At 34.1% G+C, this 25,160-nt stretch overlaps 1 protein-coding gene across 1 annotated transcript in view; it reads right to left on the bottom strand.

Moving 5' to 3' along the window:
* Window positions 1-4,624: 4,624 nt before the first annotated feature.
* LOC139888646 (NADH-cytochrome b5 reductase 1-like) overlaps window positions 4,625-25,160 on the bottom strand; it is a 43,841-nt gene continuing 23,305 nt past the window's right edge. Inside the window, exons 4-12 of the mRNA XM_071871641.1 lie at window positions 6,872-6,981; window positions 6,520-6,610; window positions 6,332-6,409; window positions 6,027-6,107; window positions 5,797-5,886; window positions 5,608-5,680; window positions 5,072-5,130; window positions 4,775-4,867; window positions 4,625-4,678 (exon numbers count right to left, since the gene is read on the bottom strand). Coding sequence (XP_071727742.1) covers window positions 4,625-4,678; window positions 4,775-4,867; window positions 5,072-5,130; window positions 5,608-5,680; window positions 5,797-5,886; window positions 6,027-6,107; window positions 6,332-6,409; window positions 6,520-6,610; window positions 6,872-6,981 — 729 coding nt within the window. The remainder of the gene's footprint in view (window positions 4,679-4,774; window positions 4,868-5,071; window positions 5,131-5,607; window positions 5,681-5,796; window positions 5,887-6,026; window positions 6,108-6,331; window positions 6,410-6,519; window positions 6,611-6,871; window positions 6,982-25,160) is intronic.

Here is a 25,160-nt window from a genome sequence, read left to right on the forward strand (position 1 = left end):
ACAAGGTAAAACAACGCATTTTCAAAGACTGGCATTAAGTTCAGCAAAAGCAACTAATTTTGACGACAAGATGCAAAATATATGTGAAATAACAATAAGACGGAATGAACAAATGATGTGCACCATTTATCATTCAGCAAACAAACGCCAATATATTTGGAAACTTTGGTAAAAATTTAATCATTTTCACACAAATCACCCTCAATAATTTAAATTGTTACTAATTTCTTGCAAATGAGGGCATTGCAAGATCTTAAGTGTGGGAAGGGGTTAAATTCTTTCGGATTTTAAAAATTTTTACTTTATACACTTGGTTACCATTAAAAATACTAGTAAAGCAGTAGTTGTATTAGAATCTAGTGCTCTCTGATAAAAAAAGAACAGCCCTAGTCTTATATACTGACTACCCAATTCTAGTAAAATTTTTCAAAATTTTCAATTAAATGAATTCAAAATCATGTTTATACATATTTATGAACGATAAAACTAGGTTTTAACACCGAAATTATTGTTACCTCGGAAAGGACATAAATTAAGAAACAAACTAAAATGTTAAAATTCATTTAAAATGGAATAGAGGACGATAAAAAGGAAAATAAAAGCCAAGTGTGGGAAAATTTACCAAGTTATCTTAAACATATGTCACATATATCTGTAACAAATAACTGAAAATACTTTTGCTTTGGACTAAACTAAACTGTTTTACCCGATGAAAGAAAAGAAGAGATGGATCTACACGATGAATCAATTCCATCATTAAAAGGAAGTAAAGTCTTCCGAAAAAGACACGCGCTTCTTGATTTAGGTCATGAAGTTGTCGTCCAGACCAGCTGTAGGTTGACGAAAAATCTAGAAAAGTCATCACTAAAATCAGCAGGAAATCCACGGACCTCAGCATTAAACAGGGTCGCCATGTGGTCAGATTTATCCTAACCATGAGAATGATTTATCTCGTACAATGGGGGGGCACCGTGCAAATTAGCTTGATAAGACTAATGAATCAGATCCCCAGAAAGGATAATCTCCTTAAAGATTAAAAATCAGCTTTTAAGACTGATATTACTCAATCCTAGAGATTGACCTTAAAGATTGAGAATTACAAACTCATGGAATTCAATGATATCTAAACTCGAGCTTGAACGAGAAAATATTTTGATCAAAATTACAAACCGATTTGTTTTCTGAAAACCCTATTTTCAATACGTTCATTACCATTGAACGTAAAATCCTAGGAATTCACCTGGAATTCATTAGGTCACCTGAACTAAATCGGGTGTCAACCGTAAGAACGGTGGTTGCATAGTGGTCAAAGACAGGACCTTGTGCCATACCGAAAAATTATAAGGGTGAGCTTTACTATTGCTCCTACCAAGGATAGTAATTGCGTCCGACACGTTATAGACCATAATTAAAAGCATGTCAGGGGACATTGCCTTAACAGTTGCTTGTTCAACGCTTTCCTTTCAACCGGACGGTAGTTTACCGAAAGGTAATATACGGGACAAGTAAACTGGACGTGTTGCTTTCCAAATACAAGGTTAGCAAGTGGGTGACACAAAACCGCAAGTTTTGAGCTAAAATTTTCAAATCTAAAACCCACCAAACCCACAAAAATATTTTGCAAACACCGGTAAAGGGTTATTCCGGAAAACTTATCTAGGGTAAAAACTAGATTTCAAAAGATCAAATGTTTTCATAAAGATCCAATTTCCTTAATGGATCTAAATTTTTATAGTCATGTGGGACTGTAAACCATATCGTTACTACCATTGTTTATACCGCCGTATAGAAATCACTGATGTACAAAGTGTGAAGAATAAAGAAGTGATTCTTGTATTTCAAGATGATATTGCTTGAGGACAAGCAACGCTCAAGTGTGGGAATATTTGATAATGCTAAAAACGAACATATATTTCATAGCATTATTCCACAAGAAAGACAAGCTTTTAGTTGCAATTGTTCTATTTACAAGTGATATTCGTTTAAATAATAAAAGGTGAAGACAAAAGACAGATTCGACGAATTGAAGACGCAAACGACCAAAAAGCTCAAAAGAACAAAAGACAATCAAAGAGGTTCCAATTATTGATAAGAAACGTCTCGAAATTACAAGAGTACAAGATTAAAAACGTAAAGTACAAGATATTAAATTGTACGCAAGGACGTTCGAAAATCCGGAACCGGGACCAGAGTCAACTCTCAACGCTCGACGCAACGGACTAAAAATTACAAGTTAACTAGGTATATAAATATAATATAATATATAATTAATTATATTAATTATATATATATATTATATTTATAAATAAAAACCGTCGGCAGAGAAAGACTCCAAGGACTGAGCTGTAAATTCATTCTCCGCGACTCGCGGAGTTTGAAGAGGATTTTACCGCGAGTCGCGGAGCCCCAAAAATCGAAAATCCCTATAAAGCCAACCGAATTCTGATCACAATTCATAATCTTTTTCTTCTCTTATCATATATATACGATATATATATATATATATATATATATATATATAATTTATATTTTAATTTTAATTATAATTCTAATAATAAGGGTATGTTAGCGAATATTGTAAGGGTGTAAGTCGAAATTCTGTCCGTGTAACGCTACGCTATTTTTAATCATTGTAAGTTATGTTCAACCTTTTTACATTAATGTCTCGTAGCTAAGTTATTATTATGCTTATTTAAAACGAAGTAATCATGATGTTGGGCTAATTACTAAAATTGGGTAATTGGGCTTTGTACCATAATTGGGGTTTGGACAAAAGAACGACACTTGTGGAAATTAGACTATGGGCTATTAATGGGCTTTATATTTGTTTAACTTAATGAAAGTTTGTTAATGTTAATATAAAGATTTACAATTGGGCGTCCCTATAAATTACCATATACACTCGATCGGACACGATGGGCGGGGTATTTATATGTACGAATAATCGTTCATTTAACCGGACACGGGAATGGATTAATAGCCACTAGAATAATTAAAACAGGGGTGAAATTACATTCAAGGGTAATTGGTGTAATTGTTAACAAGGTAGTAAAACCTTGGTTTACACGCAGTCGATAACCTGGTGTATTCATTAAACAAAGTATTAAAACCTTGTTACAATTCGAATCCCCAATTAGTTGGAATATTTAACTTCGGGTATAATAATAATTTGACGAGGACACTCGCACTTTATATTTATGACTGATGGACTGTTATGGACAAAAACCAGACGGACATATTAAATAATCCAGGACAAAGGACGATTAACCCATGGGCATAAAACTAAAATCAACACGTCAAACATCATGATTACGGAAGTTTAAATAAGCATAATTCTTTTATTTAATATTTAATTTCCTTTATTTTATATTTAATTGCACTTCTAATTATCGCACTTTTATTTATTGTTATTTAATCGCACTTTTAATTATCGTACTTTTTAATTATCGCAAGTTTATTTTATCGCATTTTTATTATTCGCAATTTCATTATCGTTATTTACTTTACGCTTTAAATTAAGTCTTTTATTTATTTAATATTTTACATTAGGTTTTAACTGCGACTAAAGTTTTAAAATCGACAAACCGGTCATTAAACGGTAAAAAAAACCCCCCTTTATAATAATAATATTACTTATATATATGTTTGTATTTTTATAAAAGTAAACTAATATAGTGTTACGCTTTGTTTAAAGATTTCCCTGTGGAACGAACCGGACTTACTAAAAACTACACTACTGTACGATTAGGTACACTGCCTATAAGTGTTGTAGCAAGGTTTAAGTATATCCATTCTATAAATAAATAAATATCTTGTGTAAAATTGTATCGTATTTAATAGTTTTTCCTAGTAAAATATAAACTATTTTATATACACCTCGCATAACATCACACTGTCTCACTAAAATTTTTTTAAGGCGTGTTTTTCGTATAACGAGGTTTGGGTCGTTACAATAACCCTAACCCTTTTCGCCGGAGATTATGGCTGCATACTACCGCAATCAACCACGCCACCACTACTAATTTATCTGTTACAATTTTAAGCACCTAATAGTATAAATTTTGTAATCAGCCGATTTTTTTTGCCCTAATTTTCTTTTTTGATTCAGCGTCGGAGACGACGATGGCTATGACACTGTACCATATATGGTCGTCGATGTGGCGGTTTATGTCGTGACCGTCGTTTCCATAGTTGAAATGGTTCTCCGCTGTTACAATCACTCAATGGTATTGATGGAAACATGATCAATGTTTTTGATTGCCAAAAAAATCAAGGGATTTCTGGTGGTTAATATTTCAGATCGGCATCTAGGGTTCATCGCAAAAACAGGTTCGTTTTTCTAATTATATTATTCTAATGAATTTATCTGTTAACGTTTATGAACAAGATTGAAGGTACGCGCTACGCGGCTATACATTATTGAAGAAAAATCTATAAAAATAACGGTTGGCAAATTATTAATGGTGCGAAATTGACCTTTACAAGTTATAGGTTATATATCTGAAATCAACGACAATAATTGACATCATCAATTACCTAACTACTACAAACTTAGATTAACGGCAATTGGGTGATGGATCGGGATCTCTTGTACTGTGCAAAATCATGGTACCCGATAGAACAATCACGAACCCGCAAATAATAGAAATAATCGTGCTAGCACTTTGGCCGGACCAACCTACATAATGGGAAAAAATGAGTTCCAACATAGTTGATAAGCTAAAAAAAAACCTTCAATGTTTGCAAGATGCAATAGATATTTATACGGATATACCTTGAACATGATTGCACCAGCGAGAATTGTGAAAGATGTAAAAATGGCATAATAAATCGGTGAAACAACTGCGATGTTGAACATGTCCAAAGCCTGGTCAAAATTCATAATGACATGATTTCATAACACATTAGACAATACTAGGACCCACGTGGTGGGCTCGATAGACAAACGAATACTCAAAATGAAAATGAAGGAAGCAATATTATAGGTACCAACCTTATTTAAGTAATTCAATTGGATGATTATACATGTAACTGCTACCGTTACAAATATCCACGTTTGGTATCGCATCACCTGCCTAGAACCCTCCAATGTAAGTTTTATAGCAATACCGATAGCTTTTGCACTCATAACTGACAAAAGATTTAAAAAAATAATAATTCAGTTGCGCGTATAGTCAAACAATGTAAACATTGATACTAACGATACATATACATAAACAGCTAAAAAAACACAAATCGTTAATGAACCATTTCTCGAACATACACCGATATACACCATCATATTAGTCAACCCATTTAAGGGTTCATAGTACAACACCAATACTAATACATATATAAAATCCATATTAAAAATAGAAAGAAGAGCGCTATCATACTACAAAGTATGTCTTTTCCTACTTAATCAATGTGATATAGCATTATAAAAGCTATATAATGAATTTCAATTCTATAGGAAAACAACAATTTAGAAAGTTTGTACATTATAGATAGACTTTATACAGATTTCACCCTCTTAGGCCCATTTACCTGTTTTCTTTAGTTAATTTGTACCCAAGCGTCTGTTTAAAATTAGTCAACCAATACATCTCTAAAATACAAAATATCTACCTGTACGTAGCCGGAGTGCTTGGTAAACTTTGAAGCGACCGGAGTGCTTGGTAGCAAGTCTGTCCAATTCTTCCTGCAAGTCATCCACTAGTTAAATTACACATGTTTAACCAAAAACAGTACCATATTCACCTTCAGATAAGTGAACAAATCTAATTAAGAACCAAAATATACGAGTATTTTACTTGCCTTAAGAAGGATGTCTTCAACTGTGACAATAGCATATATGAGATCCAGCGTAGTCTTGTCCGATTCATCATCTAGAATAGCTCTAGCAACCTAATAAGATTAATTAAAAAATAAAAACCTATTTGATTTGATTTGATAATACATCCTACATAATTAAGTCATCATCAGCTTATATTGTAATTTGTAAGGAAAATACAGACCAAAAATTTTTAAATAATAATTCAACACACCTGGAACATCGGAGTGATGCCAGACCCCCCAGCAATCATTCCAAATGCTCTCACATCACCAGGACGATACTTGAAACGCCCCTACATTTGACAAATCTAAAGGTTAGTTCTCAACTTTTAAGATAAGTAGTTATTTCAAACCCGTTATGAAATAAATATCTATCTATTGAAGTTCAGTTGAAAACTGCATTAGTATTATAAGCCAAAAAGTAAGTATTAGAACAATAATGATTGATTTTTGCTAACAAAATCATCTATCTATGACTTATGGTTACTTACAAAAGATGAGTTGATGATGTACGTACCTTAGGTCCCTTTACAGACAAATAGTCACCTTCCTTCATCTCGCGGAAGTGGTGGGACATACGACCTTGTGGATACATCTATATTTGTACAGTAAAGTATTATATAATCGACATGAAGATTAAAAAAAAACATGCTTACATTAAATAAAATGAAATTGTGTAATCAAGAAATATTCAGATATAAGTACCTTAATGACCAACTCAAAATATCCAACATCGGTATCCAGAGTAGTTGGCATGTAAGGTTTAATAACCTCTTCGCCTTGACTATCCTTACCCCTGAACAATCAAAATCAAGCACAATAAAGATACATCTGATTTGATTATTGAGATAAAATATATACGCATTTCTTATCAACAAAAATTGAGACTGAGATTCTTTTCATTGTACAAATGCACAAGGTTCATTGTAATCATCAGTTGTTTTCATAAGTAAGACATGTCAAATCAAGAGAAATTGACCTTTCGATATCAAATTTCAAAGTGAGATTACCTATTCTATTTTTTGGGTAACAAAATAAGTTAAAAAAATATAAATACCGGCAACTAATATGCTGTCCAATTGGAAGTCCCAACACTGAAGTAGGTGTAGGAAGAGCAAATCTGAACTTAGCAACATTATTGCTAACCCGTGTATGAAATGTCCCGTTCTTATTGATTAAAAACGTTCCATATTAATTGATTTCGTTGCGAGGTTTTGACCTCTATATGAGACGTTTTTCAAAGACTGCATTCATTTTTAAAACAAACCATAACCTTTATTTCATAAATAAAGATTTAAAAAGCTTTACGTAGATTATCAAATAATGATAATCTAAAATATCATGTGTACACACGACCATTACATAATGGTTTACAATACAAATATGTTACATCGAAATCAGTTTCTTGAATGCAGTTTTTACACAATATCATACAAACATGGACTCCAAATCTTGTCCTTATTTTAGTATGCAACAGCGGAAGCTCTTAATATTCACCTGAGAATAAACATGCTTTAAACGTCAACAAAAATATTGGTGAGTTATAGGTTTAACCTATATATATCAAATCGTAACAATAGACCACAAGATTTCATATTTCAATACACATCCCATACATAGAGATAAAAATCATTCATATGGTGAACACCTGGTAACCGACATTAACAAGATGCATATATAAGAATATCCCCATCATTACGGGACACCCTTCGGATATGATATAAATTTCGAAGTACTAAAGCATCCGGTACTTTGGATGGGGTTTGTTAGGCCCAATAGATCTATCTTTAGGATTTGCGTCAATTAGGGTGTCTGTTCCCTAATTCTTAGATTACCAGACTTAATAAAAAGGGGCATATTCGATTTCAATAATTCAACCATAGAATGTAGTTTCACGTACTTGTGTCTATTTTGTAAATCATTTATAAAACCTGCATGTATTCTCATCCCAAAAATATTAGATTTTAAAAGTGGGACTATAACTCACTTTCACAGTTTTTTACTTCGTCGAGATGTAAGACTTGGCCACTGTTGATTCACGAACCTATAACAATATATACATGTATATTAAAGTATGTTCAAAATATATTTACAACACTTTTAATATATTTTGATGTTTTAAGTTTATTAAGTCAGCTGTCCTCGTTAGTAACCTACAACTAGTTGTCCACAGTTAGATGTACAGAAATAAATCGATAAATATTATCTTGAATCAATCCACGACCCAGTGTATACGTATCTTAGTATTGATCACAACTCAAACTATATATATTTTGGAATCAACCTCAACCCTGTATAGCTAACTCCAACATTCACATATAGAGTGTCTATGGTTGTTCCGAAATATATATGGATGTGTCGACATGATAGGTCGAAACATTGTATACGTGTCTATGGTATCTCAAGATTACATAATATACAATACAAGTTGATTAAGTTATGGTTGGAATAGATTTGTTACCAATTTTCACGTAGCTAAAATGAGAAAAATTATCCAATCTTGTTTTACCCATAACTTCTTCATTTTAAATCCGTTTTGAGTGAATCAAATTGCTATGGTTTCATATTGAACTCTATTTTATGAATCTAAACAGAAAAAGTATAGGTTTATAGTCGGAAAAATAAGTTACAAGTCATTTTTGTAAAGATAGTCATTTCAGTCGAAATAACGACGTCTAGATGACCATTTTAGAAAACATACTTCCACTTTGAGTTTAACCATAATTTTTGGATATAGTTTCATGTTCTTAATAAAAATCATTTTCTCAGAATAACAACTTTTAAATCAAAGTTTATCATAGTTTTTAATTAACTAACCCAAAACAGCCCGCGGTGTTACTACGACGGCGTAAATCCGGTTTTACGGTGTTTTTCGTGTTTCCAGGTTTTAAATCATTAAGTTAGCATATCATATAGATATATAACATGTGTTTAGTTAATTTTAAAAGTCAAGTTAGAAGGATTAACTTTTGTTTGCGAACAAGTTTAGAATTAACTAAACTATGTTCTAGTGATTACGAGTTTAAACCTTCGAATAAGATAGTTTTATATATATGAATCGAATGATGTTATGAACATCATTACTACCTCAAGTTTAGTAGGTAAACCTACTGGAAGTGACAAGAAATGATCTAGCTTCAAAGGATCTTGGATGGCTTGAAAGTTCTTGAAGTAGGATCATGACACAAAAACAAGTTCAAGTAAGATTTTTACTCGAATTAAGATAGTTTATAGTTATAGAAATTGAATCAAAGTTTGAATATGAATATTACCTTGAATAATAAAGATAACCTACTGTATATAACAAAGGTTTCTTGATCTTAGATGATTACTTGGAATGGATTAGAAAGCTTGGAAGTAAATTAGTAAACTTGAAGGGATTTTTGAAGTGTTCTTGAAGTGTTCTTCCTATGATGATTATAGCTTGATTCTTGAAGTGATTATTGATGAAGATGATGATTAACTACTGGAAAAATACGTTCATAATAGTGTGTGTGTGTGTTGAGAGAGAATTAGAAAGAGAATTGGAAGTGAAATGGAGTGAATGATGAGTGGTAATTGGTGAGTGGTGAGTGGGGTTAAAAGGAGTTCTAGTTAGTTGACTAGCTCATGGTAGAAGTTAAAATTGATTAGTCATACATGACATAATCAAGAGTGGAATCCCATGCTAGTTCCTATTGGTATATACCCATAGTAAGTACGTTTTGAAGCTGTGTATAATACGGGTAAGAATACGACTAGAATTCTTGATGAAAGAAAAGAATGGGAAAGTAACTGTAACCATTTTCGTTAAGTATGAGTATTTTGATATATGTCTTGAAGTCTTCCAAAAGTATTTTAATACATCTAAATACACTACATGTATATACATTTTAACTGAGTCGTTAAGTCATCGTTAGTCGTTACATGTAAGTGTTGTTTTGAAACCTTTAAGTTAGCGATCTCAATTAATGTTGTTAACCCATTGTTTATTATATCTAATGAGATGTTAAATTATTATATTATCATGATATTATGATATATTAATATATCTTAATATGATATATATACATTTAAATGTCGTTACAACGATAATCGTTACATATATGTCTCGTTTCGAAATCCTTAAGTTAGTAGTCTTGTTTATATGTATATAACTCATTGTTAATATACTTATGGAGATACTTACTTATCATAATCTCATGTTAACCATATGTATATCCATATATATATCGTCATGTCATTTTTACAAGTTTTAACGTTCGTGAATCGCCGGTCAACTTGGGTGGTCAATTGTCTATATGAAACATATTTCAATTAATCAAGTCTTAACAAGTTTGATTGCTTAACATGTTGGGAACATTTAATCATGTAAATATCAATCTCAATTAATATATATAAACATGGAAAAGTTCGGGTCACTACAGTACCTACCCGTTAAATAAATTTCGTCCCGAAATTTTAAGCTGTTGAAGGTGTTGACGAATCTTCTGGAAATAGATGCGGGTATTTCTTCTTCATCTGATCTTCATGCTCCCAGGTGAACTCGGGTCCTCTACGAGCATTCCATCGAACCTTAACAATTGGTATCTTGTTTTGCTTAAGTCTTTTAACCTCACGATCCATTATTTCGACGGGTTCTTCGATGAATTGAAGTTTTTCGTTGATTTGGATTTCATCTAACGGAATAGTGAGATCTTCTTTAGCAAAACATTTCTTCAAATTCGAGACGTGGAAAGTGTTATGTACGGCCGCGAGTTGTTGAGGTAACTCAAGTCGGTAAGCTACTGGTCCGACACGATCAATTATCTTGAATGGTCCAATATACCTCGGATTTAATTTCCCTCGTTTACCAAATCGAACAACGACTTTCCAAGGTGCAACTTTAAGCATGACCATCTCTCCAATTTCAAATTCTATATCTTTTTTTTTAATGTCAGCGTAGCTCTTTTGTCGACTTTGGGCGGTTTTCAACCGTTGTTGAATTTGGATGATCTTCTCGGTAGTTTCTTGTATAATCTCCGGACCCGTAATCTGTCTATCCCCCACTTCACTCCAACAAATCGGAGACCTGCACTTTCTACCATAAAGTGCTTCAAACGGCGCCATCTCAATGCTTGAATGGTAGCTGTTGTTGTAGGAAAATTCTGCTAACGGTAGATGTCGATCCCAACTGTTTCCGAAATCAATAACACATGCTCGTAGCATGTCTTCAAGCGTTTGTATCGTCCTTTCGCTCTGCCCATAAGTTTGTGGATGATAGGCAGTACTCATGTCTAGACGAGTTCCTAATGCTTGCTGTAATGTCTGCCAGAATCTTGAAATAAATCTGCCATCCCTATCAGAGATAATAGAGATTGGTATTCCATGTCTGGAGACGACTTCCTTCAAATACAGTCGTGCTAACTTCTCCATCTTATCATCTTCTCTTATTGGTAGGAAGTGTGCTGATTTGGTGAGACGATCAAGTATTATCCAAATAGTATCAAAACTACTTGCAGTCCTTGGAAATTTAGTGATGAAATACATGGTAATGTTTTCCCATTTCCATTCCGGGATTTCAGGTTGTTGAAGTAGACCTGATGGTTTCTGATGCCCAGCTTTGACCTTAGAACACGTCAAACATTCTCCTACATATTTAGCAATATCGGATTTCATACCCGGCCACCAAAAATGTTTCTTGAGATCCTTGTATATCTTCCCCGTTCCAGGATGTATTGAGTATCTGGTTTTATGAGCTTCTCTAAGTACCATTTCTCTCATATCTCCAAATTTTGGTACCCAAATCCTTTCAGCCCTATACCGGGTTCCGTCTTCCCGAATATTAAGATGCTGCTCCGATCCTTTGGGTATTTCATCCTTTAAATTTCCTTCTTTTAAAACTCCTTGTTGCGCCTCCTTTATTTGAGTAGTAAGGTTATTATGAATCATTATATTCATAGATTTTACTCGAATGGGTTCTCTGTCGTTCCTGCTCAAGGCATCAGCTACCACATTTGCCTTCCCCGGGTGGTAACGAATCTCAAAGTTGTAATCATTCAACAATTCAATCCACCTACGCTGCCTCATATTCAGTTGTTTCTGATTAAATATGTGTTGAAGACTTTTGTGGTCGGTATATATAATACTTTTGACCCCATATAAGTAGTGCCTCCAAGTCTTTAATGCAAAAACAACCGCGCCTAATTCCAAATCATGCGTCGTATAATTTTGCTCGTGAATCTTCAATTGTCTAGACGCATAAGCAATCACCTTCGTTCGTTGCATTAATACACAATCGAGACCTTGCTTTGATGCATCACAATAAATCACAAAATCATCATTCCCTTCAGGCAATGACAATATAGGTGCCGTAGTTAGCTTTTTCTTCAATAACTGAAACGCTTTCTCTTGTTCATCCTTCCATTCAAATTTCTTCCCTTTATGCGTTAATGCAGTCAAGGGTTTTGCTATTCTGGAAAAGTCTTGGATGAACCTTCTGTAGTAACCAGCTAGTCCTAAAAACTGGCGTATGTGTTTCGGAGTTTTCGGGGTTTCCCACTTTTCAACAGTTTCTATCTTTACCGGATCCACCTTAATACCTTTTTTGTTCACTATGTGACCGAGGAATTGAACTTCTTCCAACCAAAATGCACACTTTGAAAATTTAGCGTACAATTCTTCCTTCCTCAATACTTCTAACACCTTTCTCAAATGTTCACCGTGTTCTTGGTCATTCTTTGAGTAAATAAGTATGTCATCAATGAAAACAATGACAAACTTGTCAAGGTATGGTCCACACACTCGGTTCATAAGTTCCATGAACACAGCTGGTGCATTAGTTAAACCAAATGGCATGACCATAAACTCGTAATGACCGTAACGTGTTCTGAAAGCAGTCTTTGGAATATCATCTTCTTTCACCCGCATTTGATGATACTCGGAACGTAAGTCAATCTTTGAATAAACAGACGAGCCTTGTAGTTGATCAAATAAGTCGTCGATTCTCGGTAGTGGGTAGCGGTTGTAGTGACCCGAACTTTTCCATGTTTATATATATTAATTGAGATTGATATTTACATGATTAAATGTTTCCAACATGTTAAGCAATCAAACTTGTTAAGACTTGATTAATTGAAATATGTTTCATATAGACAATTGACCACCCAAGTTGACCGGTGATTCACGAACGTTAAAACTTGTAAAAACTATATGATGACATATATATGGATATATATATAGTTAACATGATACTATGATAAGTAAACATATCATTAAGTATATTAACAATGAACTACATATGTAAAAACAAGACTACTAACTTAATGATTTTTAAACGAGACATATATGTAACGATTATCATTGTAAAGACATTTAATGTATATATATCATATTAAGAGATATTCATACATGATAATATCATGATAATATAATAATTTAAAATCTCATTTGATATTATAAACATTGGCTTAACAACATTTAACAAGATCGTTAACCTAAAGGTTTCAAAACAACACTTACATGTAACGACTAATGATGACTTAACGACTCAGTTAAAATGTATATACATGTAGTGTTTTAATATGTATTTATACACTTTTGAAAGACTTCAATACACTTATCAAAATACTTCTACTTAACAAAAATGCTTACAATTACATCCTCGTTCAGTTTCATCAACAATTCTACTCGTATGCACCCGTATTCGTACTCGTACAATACACAGCTTTTAGATGTATGTACTATTGGTATATACACTCCAATGATCAGCTCTTAGCAGCCCATGTGAGTCACCTAACACATGTGGGAACCATCATTTGGCAACTAGCATGAAATATCTCATAAAATTACAAAAATATGAGTAATCATTCATGACTTATTTACATGAAAACAAAATTACATATCCTTTATATCTAATCCATACACCAACGAACAAAAACACCTACAAACACTTTCATTCTTCAATTTTCTTCATCTAATTGATCTCTCTCAAGTTCTATCTTCAAGTTCTAAGTGTTCTTCATAAATTCTACAAGTTCTAGTTACATAAAATCAAGAATACTTTCAAGTTTGCTAGCTCACTTCCAATCTTGTAAGGTGATCATCCAACCTCAAGAAATCTTTGTTTCTTACAGTAGGTTATCATTCTAATACAAGGTAATAATCATATTCAAACTTTGGTTCAATTTCTATAACTATAACAATCTTATTTCAAGTGATGATCTTACTTGAACTTGTTTTCGTGTCATGATTCTGCTTCAAGAACTTCGAGCCATCCAAGGATCCATTGAAGCTAGATCCATTTTTCTCTTTTCCAGTAGGTTTATCCAAGGAACTTAAGGTAGTAATGATGTTCATAACATAATTCGATTCATACATATAAAGCTATCTTATTCGAAGGTTTAAACTTGTAATCACTAGAACATAGTTTAGTTAATTCTAAAATTGTTCGCAAACAAAAGTTAATCCTTCTAACTTGACTTTTAAAATCAACTAAACACATGTTCTATATCTATATGATATGCTAACTTAATGATTTAAAACCTGGAAACACGAAAAACACCGTAAAACTGGATTTACGCCGTCGTAGTAACACCGCGGGCTGTTTTGGGTTAGTTAATTAAAAACTATGATAAACTTTGATTTAAAAGTTGTTATTCTGAGAAAATGATTTTTATTATGAACATGAAACTATATCCAAAAATTATGGTTAAACTCAAAGTGGAAGTATGTTTTCTAAAATGGTCATCTAGACGTCGTTCTTTCGACTGAAATGACTACCTTTACAAAAACAACTTGTAACTTATTTTTCTGACTATAAATCTATACTTTTTCTGTTTAGATTCATAAAATAGAGTTCAATATGAAACCATAGCAATTTGATTCACTCAAAACGGATTTAAAATGAAGAAGTTATGGGTAAAACAAGATTGGATAATTTTTCTCATTTTAGCTACGTGAAAATTGGTAACAAATCTATTCCAACCATAACTTAATCAACTTGTATTGTATATTATGTAATCTTGAGATACCATAGACACGTATACAATGTTTTGACCTATCATGTCGACACATCTATATATATTTCGGAACAACCATAGACACTCTATATGTGAATGTTGGAGTTAGCTATACAGGGTTGAGGTTGATTCCAAAATACATATAGTTTGAGTTGTGATCAATACTGAGATACGTATACACTGGGTCGTGGATTGATTCAAGATAATATTTATCGATTTATTTTTGTACATCTAACTGTGGACAACTAGTTGTAGGTTACTAACGAGGACAGCTGACTTAATAAACTTAAAACATCAAAATATATTAAAAGTGTTGTAAATATATTTTGAACATACTTTGATATATATGTATATATTGTTATAGGTTCGTGAATCAACCAGTGGCCAAGTCTTATTTCCCGACGAAGTAAAAATCTGTGAAAGTGAGTTATAGTCCCACTTTTAAAATCTAATATTTTTGGGATGAGAATACATGCAGGTTTTATAAATGATTTACAAAATAGACACAAGTACGTGAAACTACATTCTATGGTTGAATTATCGAAATCGAATATGCCCCTTTTTATTAAGTCTGGTAATCTAAGAATTAGGGAACAGACACCCTAATTGACGCGAATCCTAAAGATAGATCTATTGGGCCTAACAAACCCATCCAAAGTACCGGATGCTTTAGTACTTCGAAATTTATATCTTATCCGAAGGGTGTCCCGGAATGATGGGGATATTCTTATATATGCATCTTGTTAATGTCGGTTACCAGGTGTTCACCATATGAATGATTTTTATCTCTATGTATGGGATGTGTATTGAAATATGAAATCTTGTGGTCTATTATTATGATTTGATATATATAGGTTAAACCTATAACTCACCAACATTTTTGTTGACGTTTTAAGCATGTTTATTCTCAGGTGATTATTAAGAGCTTTCGCTGTCGCATACTTAAATAAGGACGAGATTTGGAGTCCATGCTTGTATGATATTGTGTAAAAACTGCATTCAAGAAACTTATTTTGTTGTAACATATTTGTATTATAAACCATTATGTAATGGTCGTGTGTAAACAGGATATTTTAGATTATCATTATTTGATAATCTACGTAAAGCTTTTTAAAACCTTTATCTATGAAATAAAGGTTATGGTTTGTTTTAAAAATGAATGCAGTCTTTGAAAAACGTCTCATATAGAGGTCAAAACCTCGCAACGAAATCAATTAATATGGAACGTTTTTAATCAATAAGAACGGGACATTTCAGTTGGTATCCGAGCGTTGGTCTTAGAGAACCAGAATTTTGCATTAGTGTGTCTTATCGAGTTTGTTAGGATGCATTAGTGAGTCTGGACTTCGACCGTGTTTACTTGAAAAATGATTGCTTAACAAATTTTGTTGGAAACTATATATTTTTAACATGTGAATATTATGTGATATATTAATCTCTTAACGCGTTTGATATTATGTGATAGATGTCTACCTCTAGAACAAGTCCCATTGACTCACCTAATAATAATGAAGAGTCAAATGTAAATTGGAATGGTTCGTGGACTGATTCACAAGTTCCCGAAGAGGAACCGGAAGAAGAGTCGGAACTGGAAGAAGAATCGGAACCGGATGAAGAAATAGAACCGGTGGGGGAAATAATAAAACGGTTAAGTAAAAGAAAATCCTCAACAAACTGACCAAGGTTAATTATGGTCAATGGTGTTTCCGCCAAGGAAGCAAAATATTGGGAGGATTACCAATTCTCCGATGAATCGGATTCCGACGAGAATTCCGATGATGTTATAGAAATTACCCCAACTGAATTTAAAAAGGCAAAAGAAAATAATAAGGGAAAGGGCATAAAAATAGAGAAATCTAATCCCAACCCCGATGAACTTTATATGTATCGTCAACCCCCGAAGTCCTTAAGTTGTAACAATGACCCGGGAACCTCTAAACCACCAGGTTTTTCTAAACCAATGTGGAAAACGACGGCTCGTATTAGGGGAACATCATATATCCCTAGAAACTTGGCAAAACGAACCAAAACCGAAGAAGAAGAAACAAGCGAGTCGGAATAAGATAGTTGTATTCGTGTGGTGTAATATATGTAATATAGTATGCTTATGCTTTATGATATATGTAAAAATTGCTTGTATTAATAAGTATTTTTTTTTTATGAATCTAACTCTTGTCTATTTTACAGTATAAAAACACAAAATGGATAGACAACCCAATATTTTAAGAGACCTACCCGGAGACATGATTGATGAAATCTTGTCTAGAGTCAGTTAGAATTCTTCGGCGCAACTATTTAAAGCGAGATCAGTTTGTAAGACATTCGAAGAACGTTCCAAGAATGCCTTGGTTTATAAAAGGCTTTCGTTCGAAAGATGGGGGATATCACATTGGGAAATCCATAAGTTACGATGTGTTTACTTTGACGCATATATTGCGGGGAACCCAAATGCTATTTTACGCAATGGGTTAAGAAATTATTTTGACTCAATATATCCGAATATTGGACTTCGTGATTTAGAAAAAGCGGCTAACATGCAACATAAAGAAGCATGTTATGCTTACGGATTAGTAATGTTCGCTTCTCACCAAAGTGAGAACAAGAACATCGGGCTACAACTATTAAACAAAACGTTCCCACAAGTGACGGAGTCGGTAATTGGGGTAAGAAATGAGGTTTTTAGATTGTTACGGGACTGTTGGACATTACGTAACCCTCGTCCCTTTAACGACGTTACAACACGCTGTCTTATCAACGGCCATAACGGTTATGCTCCACAAGACCAAGGATGGGAAGTAATCCTAGTAAAACCAGAATGCATGACTTGTTTCTGGACGTATGAATTACGTGCCTTTATTGCCTTTGCTGAACGACTTGTGTACTAGCTAGAATTATCTTCACAACCATCTTGTATCAAATTTATTGTGTGCTATATTTCATGCTATATGTAAAATAAGCGGTATTGTAAGTTTGTAAAATATTGTGTAAAAGTTTGAACGCGAAATATTATTATAATCAGTTTTTCATATAGAATTGTAGTAGTTGAATTGTATATTAGCTACTAAGTATGAACTTAACGGGTAGGTACTACCCGAATTTAAACTTATAAAACGCTAATATGAAGAAAAAGCTTTTATAAATGAGTTCATATTATGCTACGAAATACTATTAACTACTATTAATATTCTGTATGATTAACTTGTTCCATTTGACTATTTTGAAGGAAATGGCACCGACTACTCGACGCACCGTGAATATGAATGATGAGGAATTTCGTACTTTTCTAGCTTCAAACATAGCCGCAGTACAGGTTGCGCTACATACCAATAATAACCTTGGATCTAGCAGTACAGGAAATCGTGTAGGATGCACCTACAAAGAATTCACTGCCTGCAAACCTTTGGAATTTGATGGAACCGAAGGACCGATCGGATTGAAACGGTGGACCGAGAAGGTCGAATCGGTGTTTGCCATAAGTAAGTGTACTGAAGAGGACAAAGTGAAGTACGCTACGCATACCTTCACAGGTTCTGCGTTAACATGGTGGAATACCTATCTAGAGCAAGTGGGACAAGACGATGCGTACGCACTACCGTGGTCAGCATTCAAGCACTTGATGAACAAGAAGTACCGTCCCAGAACCGAGGTCAATAAGCTCAAGACAGAACTTAGAGGGTTACGAACCCAAGGATTTGATATTACCACGTACGAAAGACGATTCACAGAATTGTGCCTATTGTGTCCGGGAGCATTCGAAGATGAGGAAGAGAAGATCGACGCGTTTGTGAAAGGATTACCGGAAAGAATCCAAGAAGATATAAGTTCACCTCCATACAACAGGCATGTAGAATGGCTCACAAACTAGTGAACCAGATTGAAGAAAGAATTAAAGAACAGACTGCTGAAGAGGCCAATGTGAAGCAAGTCAAAAGAAAGTGGGAGGAAAACGGTGATAAGAATCACCAATACAACAACAACAGCAATTACAACAATAATCGCAACAATTATCCCAACAATCGCAACATCAATCGCAACTACAACAAACGGCCCAACAACAACAACAACAACAACAACAACAACAACTACAACAATCATCCCAACAACAATAATAACCGCAACAACAACAACAATCAGAAGCAGCTATGCCAAAGGTGTGAAAAGTATCACTCGGGGTTCTGCACCAAATTTTGCAACAAGTGTAAAAGAAATGGTCATAGCACGGCAAAGTGTGAGGTCTACGGACCAGGGGTTAATAGAACGAAAGGAACATATGGTGTCGGAATGAGTAATGGCGGAGCAAGTAGTGTCGGAGCAAGTTATGCCAATGTAGTTTGTTATAAATGTGGAAAACCGGGCCACATTATTAGAAATTTCCCGAACCAGGAGAACACGAATGGACAAGGCCGCGAAAGATTTTTCAATATTAATGCGGCAGAGGCACAGGAAGACCCGGAGCTTGTTACGGGTACGTTTCTTATTGACAATAAATCTGCTTATGTTTTATTTGATTCGGGTGCGGAAAGAAGCTATATGAGTAGAGATTTTTGTGCTAAATTAAGTTATCCATTGACGCCTTTGGATAGTAAATTTTTACTCGAATTAGCAAATGGTAAATTAATTTCAGCAGATAATATATGTCGGAATCGAGAAATTAAACTGGTTAGCGAAACATTTAAGATTGATTTGATACCAGTAGAGTTAGGGAGTTTTGATGTGATAATCGGTATGGACTGGTTGAAAGAAGTGAAAGCAAAGATCGTTTGTTACAAAAATGCAATTCGCATTATACGAGAAAAAGGAAAACCCTTAATGGTGTACGGAGAAAAGGGCAACACGAAGCTACATCTTATTAGTAATTTGAAGGCACAAAAACTAATAAGAAAAGGTTGCTATGCTGCTCTAGCACACGTCGAGAAAGTACAAACTGAAGAAAAGAGCATCAATGATGTTCCCATTGCAAAAGAATTTCCCGATGTATTTCCGAAAGAATTACCGGGATTACCCCCACATCGATCCGTTAAATTTCAAATAGATCTTGTACCAGGAGCTGCACCAATAGCTCGTGCTCCTTACAGACTCGCACCCAGCGAGATGAAAGAACTGCAAAGCCAATTACAAGAACTTTTAGAGCGTGGTTTCATTCGACCAAGCACATCACCGTGGGGAGCTCCTGTTTTGTTTGTCAAGAAGAAAGATGGTACATTCAGGTTGTGTATCGACTACCGAGAATTGAACAAACTTACCATCAAGAACCGCTACCCACTACCAAGAATCGACGACTTATTTGATCAACTACAAGGCTCGTCTGTTTATTCAAAGACTGACTTACGTTCCAGGTATCATCAAATGCGAGTGAAAGAAGATGATATTCCAAAGACTACTTTCAGAACACGTTACGGTCATTACGAGTTTATGGTCATGCCGTTTGGTTTAACTAATGCACCAGCTGTGTTCATGGACCTTATGAACCTAGTGTGTGGACCATACCTTGACAAGTTTGTCATTGTTTTCATTGATGACATACTTATTTACTCAAAGAATGACCAAGAACACGGTGAATATTTGAGAAAGGTGTTAGAAGTATTGAGGAAGGAAGAATTGTACGCTAAGTTTTCAAAGTGTGCATTTTGGTTGGAAGAAGTTCAATTCCTCGGTCACATAGTGAACAAAGAAGGTATTAAGGTGGATCCGGCAAAGATAGAAACTGTTGAAAAATGGGAAACCCCGAAAACTCCGAAACACATACGCCAGTTTTTAGGACTAGCTGGTTACTACAGAAGGTTCATCCAAGACTTTTCCAGAATAGCAAAACCCTTGACTGCATTAACGCATAAAGGGAAGAAATTTGAATGGAATGATGAACAAGAGAAAGCGTTTCAGTTATTGAAGAAAAAGCTAACTACGGCACCTATATTGTCATTGCCTGAAGGGAATGATGATTTTGTGATTTATTGTGTCGCATCAAAGCAAGGTCTTGGTTGTGAATTAATGCAACGAACGAAGGTGATTGCTTATGCGTCTAGACAATTGAAGATTCACGAACAAAATTATATGACGCATGATTTGGAATTAGGCGCGGTTGTTTTTGCATTAAAGACTTGGAGGCACTACTTATATGGGGTCAAAAGTATTATATATACCGACCACAAAAGTCTTCAACACATATTTAATCAGAAACAACTGAATATGAGGCAGCGTAGGTGGATTGAATTATTGAATGATTACGACTTTGAGATTCGTTACCACCCGGGGAAGGCAAATGTGGTAGCCGATGCCTTGAGCAGGAAGGACAGAGAACCCATTCGAGTAAAATATATGAATATAATGATTCATAATAACCTTACTACTCAAATAAAGGAGGCGCAACAAGGAGTTTTAAAAAAGGGAAATTTAAAGGATGAAATACCCAAAGGATCGGAGAAGCATCTTAATATTCGGGAAGACGGAACCCGGTATAGGGCTGAAAGGATTTGGGTACCAAAATTTGGAGATATGAGAGAAATGGTACTTAGAGAAGCTCATAAAACCAGATACTCAATACATCCTGGAACGGGAAAGATGTACAAAGATCTCAAGAAACATTTTTGGTGGCCGGGTATGAAAGCCGATGTTGCTAAATACGTAGGAGAATGTTTGACGTGTTCTAAGGTCAAAGCTGAGCATCAGAAACCATCAGGTCTACTTCAACAACCCGAAATCCTGGAATGGAAATGGGAAAACATTACCATGGATTTCATCACTAAATTGCCAAGGCCTGCAAGTGGTTTTGGTACTATTTGGGTAATAGTTGATCGTCTCACCAAATCAGCACACTTCCTGCCAATAAGAGAAGATGACAAGATGGAGAAGTTAGCACGACTGTATTTGAAGGAAGTCATCTCCAGACATGGAATACCAATCTCTATTATCTCTGATAGGGATGGCAGATTTATTTCAAGATTCTGGCAGACATTACAGCAAGCATTAGGAACTCGTCTAGACATGAGTACTGCCTATCATCCACAAACTGATGGGCAGAGCGAAAGGACGATTCAAACGCTTGAAGACATGCTACGAGCATGTGTTATTGATTTCGGAAACAGTTGGGATCGACATCTACCGTTAGCAGAATTTTCCTACAACAACAGCTACCATTCAAGCATTGAGATGGCGCCGTTTGAAGCACTTTATGGTAGAAAGTGCAGGTCTCCGATTTGTTGGAGTGAAGTGGGGGATAGACAGATTACGGGTCCGGAGATTATACAAGAAACTACCGAGAAGATCATCCAAATTCAACAACGGTTGAAAACCGCCCAAAGTCGACAAAAGAGCTACGCTGACATTAAAAGAAAAGATATAGAATTTGGAATTGGAGAGATGGTCATGCTTAAAGTTGCACCTTGGAAAGGCGTTGTTCGATTTGGTAAACGAGGGAAATTAAATCCAAGGTATATTGGACCATTCAAGATTATTGATCGTGTCGGACCAGTAGCTTACCGACTTGAGTTACCTCAACAACTCGCGGCTGTACATAACACTTTTCACGTCTCGAATTTGAAGAAATGTTTTGCTAAAGAAGATCTCACTATTTCGTTAGATGAAATCCAAATCAACGAAAAACTCCAATTCATCGAAGAACCCGTCGAAATAATGGATCGTGAGGTTAAAAGACTTAAGCAAAACAAGATACCAATTGTTAAGGTTCGATGGAATGCTCGTAGAGGACCCGAGTTCACCTGGGAGCGTGAAGATCAGATTAAGAAGAAATACCCGCATCTATTTCCAGAAGATTCGTCAACACCTTCAACAGCTTAAAATTTCGGGACGAAATTTATTTAACGGGTAGGTACTGTAGTGACCAGAACTTTTCCATGTTTATATATATTAATTGAGATTGATATTTACATGATTAAATGTTTCCAACATGTTAAGTAATCAAACTTGTTAAGACTTGATTAATTGAAATATGTTTCATATAGACAATTGACCACCCAAGTTGACCGGTGATTCACGAACGGTAAAACTTGTAAAAACTATATGATGACATATATATGGATATATATATAGTTAACATGATACTATGATAAGTAAACATATCATTAAGTATATTAACAATGAACTACATATGTAAAAACAAGACTACTAACTTAATGATTTTTAAACGTGACATATATGTAACGATTATCATTGTAAAGACATTTAATGTATATATATCATATTAAGAGATATTCATACATGATAATATCATGATAATATAATAATTTAAAATCTCATTTGATATTATAAACATTGGCTTAACAACATTTAACAAGATCGTTAACCTAAAGGTTTCAAAACAACACTTACATGTAACGACTAACGATGACTTAACGACTCAGTTAAAATGTATATACATGTAGTGTTTTAATATGTATTTATACACTTTTTAAAGACTTCAATACACTTATCAAAATACTTCTACTTAACAAAAATGCTTACAATTACATCCTCGTTCAGTTTCATCAACAATTCTACTCGTATGCACCCGTATTCGTACTCGTACAATACACAGCTTTTAGATGTATGTACTATTGGTATATACACTCCAATGATCAGCTCTTAGTAGCCCATGTGAGTCACCTAACACATGTGGGAACCATCATTTGGCAACTAGCATGAAATATCTCATAAAATTACAAAAATATGAGTAATCATTCATGACTTATTTACATGAAAACAAAATTACATATCCTTTATATCTAATCCATACACCAACGAACAAAAACACCTACAAACACTTTCATTCTTCAATTTTCTTCATCTAATTGATCTCTCTCAAGTTCTATCTTCAAGTTCTAAGTGTTCTTCATAAATTTTACAAGTTCTAGTTACATAAAATCAAGAATACTTTCAAGTTTGCTAGCTCACTTCCAATCTTGTAAGGTGATCATCCAACCTCAAGAAATCTTTGTTTCTTATAGTAGGTTATCATTCTAATACAAGGTAATAATCATATTCAAACTTTGGTTCAATTTCTATAACTATAACAATCTTATTTCAAGTGATGATCTTACTTGAACTTGTTTTTGTGTCATGATTCTGCTTCAAGAACTTCGAGCCATCCAAGGATCCATTGAAGCTAGATCCCTTTTTCTCTTTTCCAGTAGGTTTATCCAAGGAACTTAAGGTAGTAATGATGTTCATAACATAATTCGATTCATACATATAAAGCTATCTTATTCGAAGGTTTAAACTTGTAATCACTAGAACATAGTTTAGTTAATTCTAAACTTGTTCGCAAACAAAAGTTAATCCTTCTAAATTGACTTTTAAAATCAACTAAACACATGTTCTATATCTATATGATATGCTAACTTAATGATTTAAAACCTGGAAACACGAAAAACACCGTAAAACTGGATTTACGCCGTCATAGTAACACCGCGGGCTGTTTTGGGTTAGTTAATTAAAAACTATGATAAACTTTGATTTAAAAGTTGTTATTCTGAGAAAATGATTTTTATTATGAACATGAAACTATATCCAAAAATTATGGTTAAACTCAAAGTGGAAGTATGTTTTCTAAAATGGTCATCTAGACGTCGTTCTTTCGACTGAAATGACTACCTTTACAAAAACAACTTGTAACTTATTTTTCTGACTATAAATCTATACTTTTTCTGTTTAGATTCATAAAATAGAGTTCAATATGAAACCATAGCAATTTGATTCACTCAAAACGGATTTAAAATGAAGAAGTTATGGGTAAAACAAGATTGGATAATTTTTCTCATTTTAGCTACGTGAAAATTGGTAACAAATCTATTCCAACCATAACTTAATCAACTTGTATTGTATATTATGTAATCTTGAGATACCATAGACACGTATACAATGTTTCGACCTATCATGTCGACACATCTATATATATTTCGGAACAACCATAGACACTCTATATGTGAATGTTGGAGTTAGCTATACAGGGTTGAGGTTGATTCCAAAATATATATAGTTTGAGTTGTGATCAATACTGAGATACGTATACACTGGGTCATGGATTGATTCAAGATAATATTTATCGATTTATTTTTGTACATCTAACTGTGGACAACTAGTTGTAGGTTACTAACGAGGATAGCTGACTTAATAAACTTAAAACATCAAAATATATTAAAAGTGTTGTAAATATATTTTGAACATACTTTGATATATATGTATATATTGTTATAGGTTCATGAATCAACCAGTGGCCAAGTCTTATTTCTCGACGAAGTAAAAATCTGTGAAAGTGAGTTATAGTCCCACTTTTAAAATCTAATATTTTTGGGATGAGAATACATGCAGGTTTTATAAATGATTTACAAAATAGACACAAGTACGTGAAACTACATTCTATGGTTGAATTATCGA

Source organism: Rutidosis leptorrhynchoides, chromosome 2 (genome assembly GCF_046630445.1).
Source record: "Rutidosis leptorrhynchoides isolate AG116_Rl617_1_P2 chromosome 2, CSIRO_AGI_Rlap_v1, whole genome shotgun sequence".
Classification (NCBI taxonomy): Eukaryota; Viridiplantae; Streptophyta; class Magnoliopsida; order Asterales; family Asteraceae; genus Rutidosis; species Rutidosis leptorrhynchoides.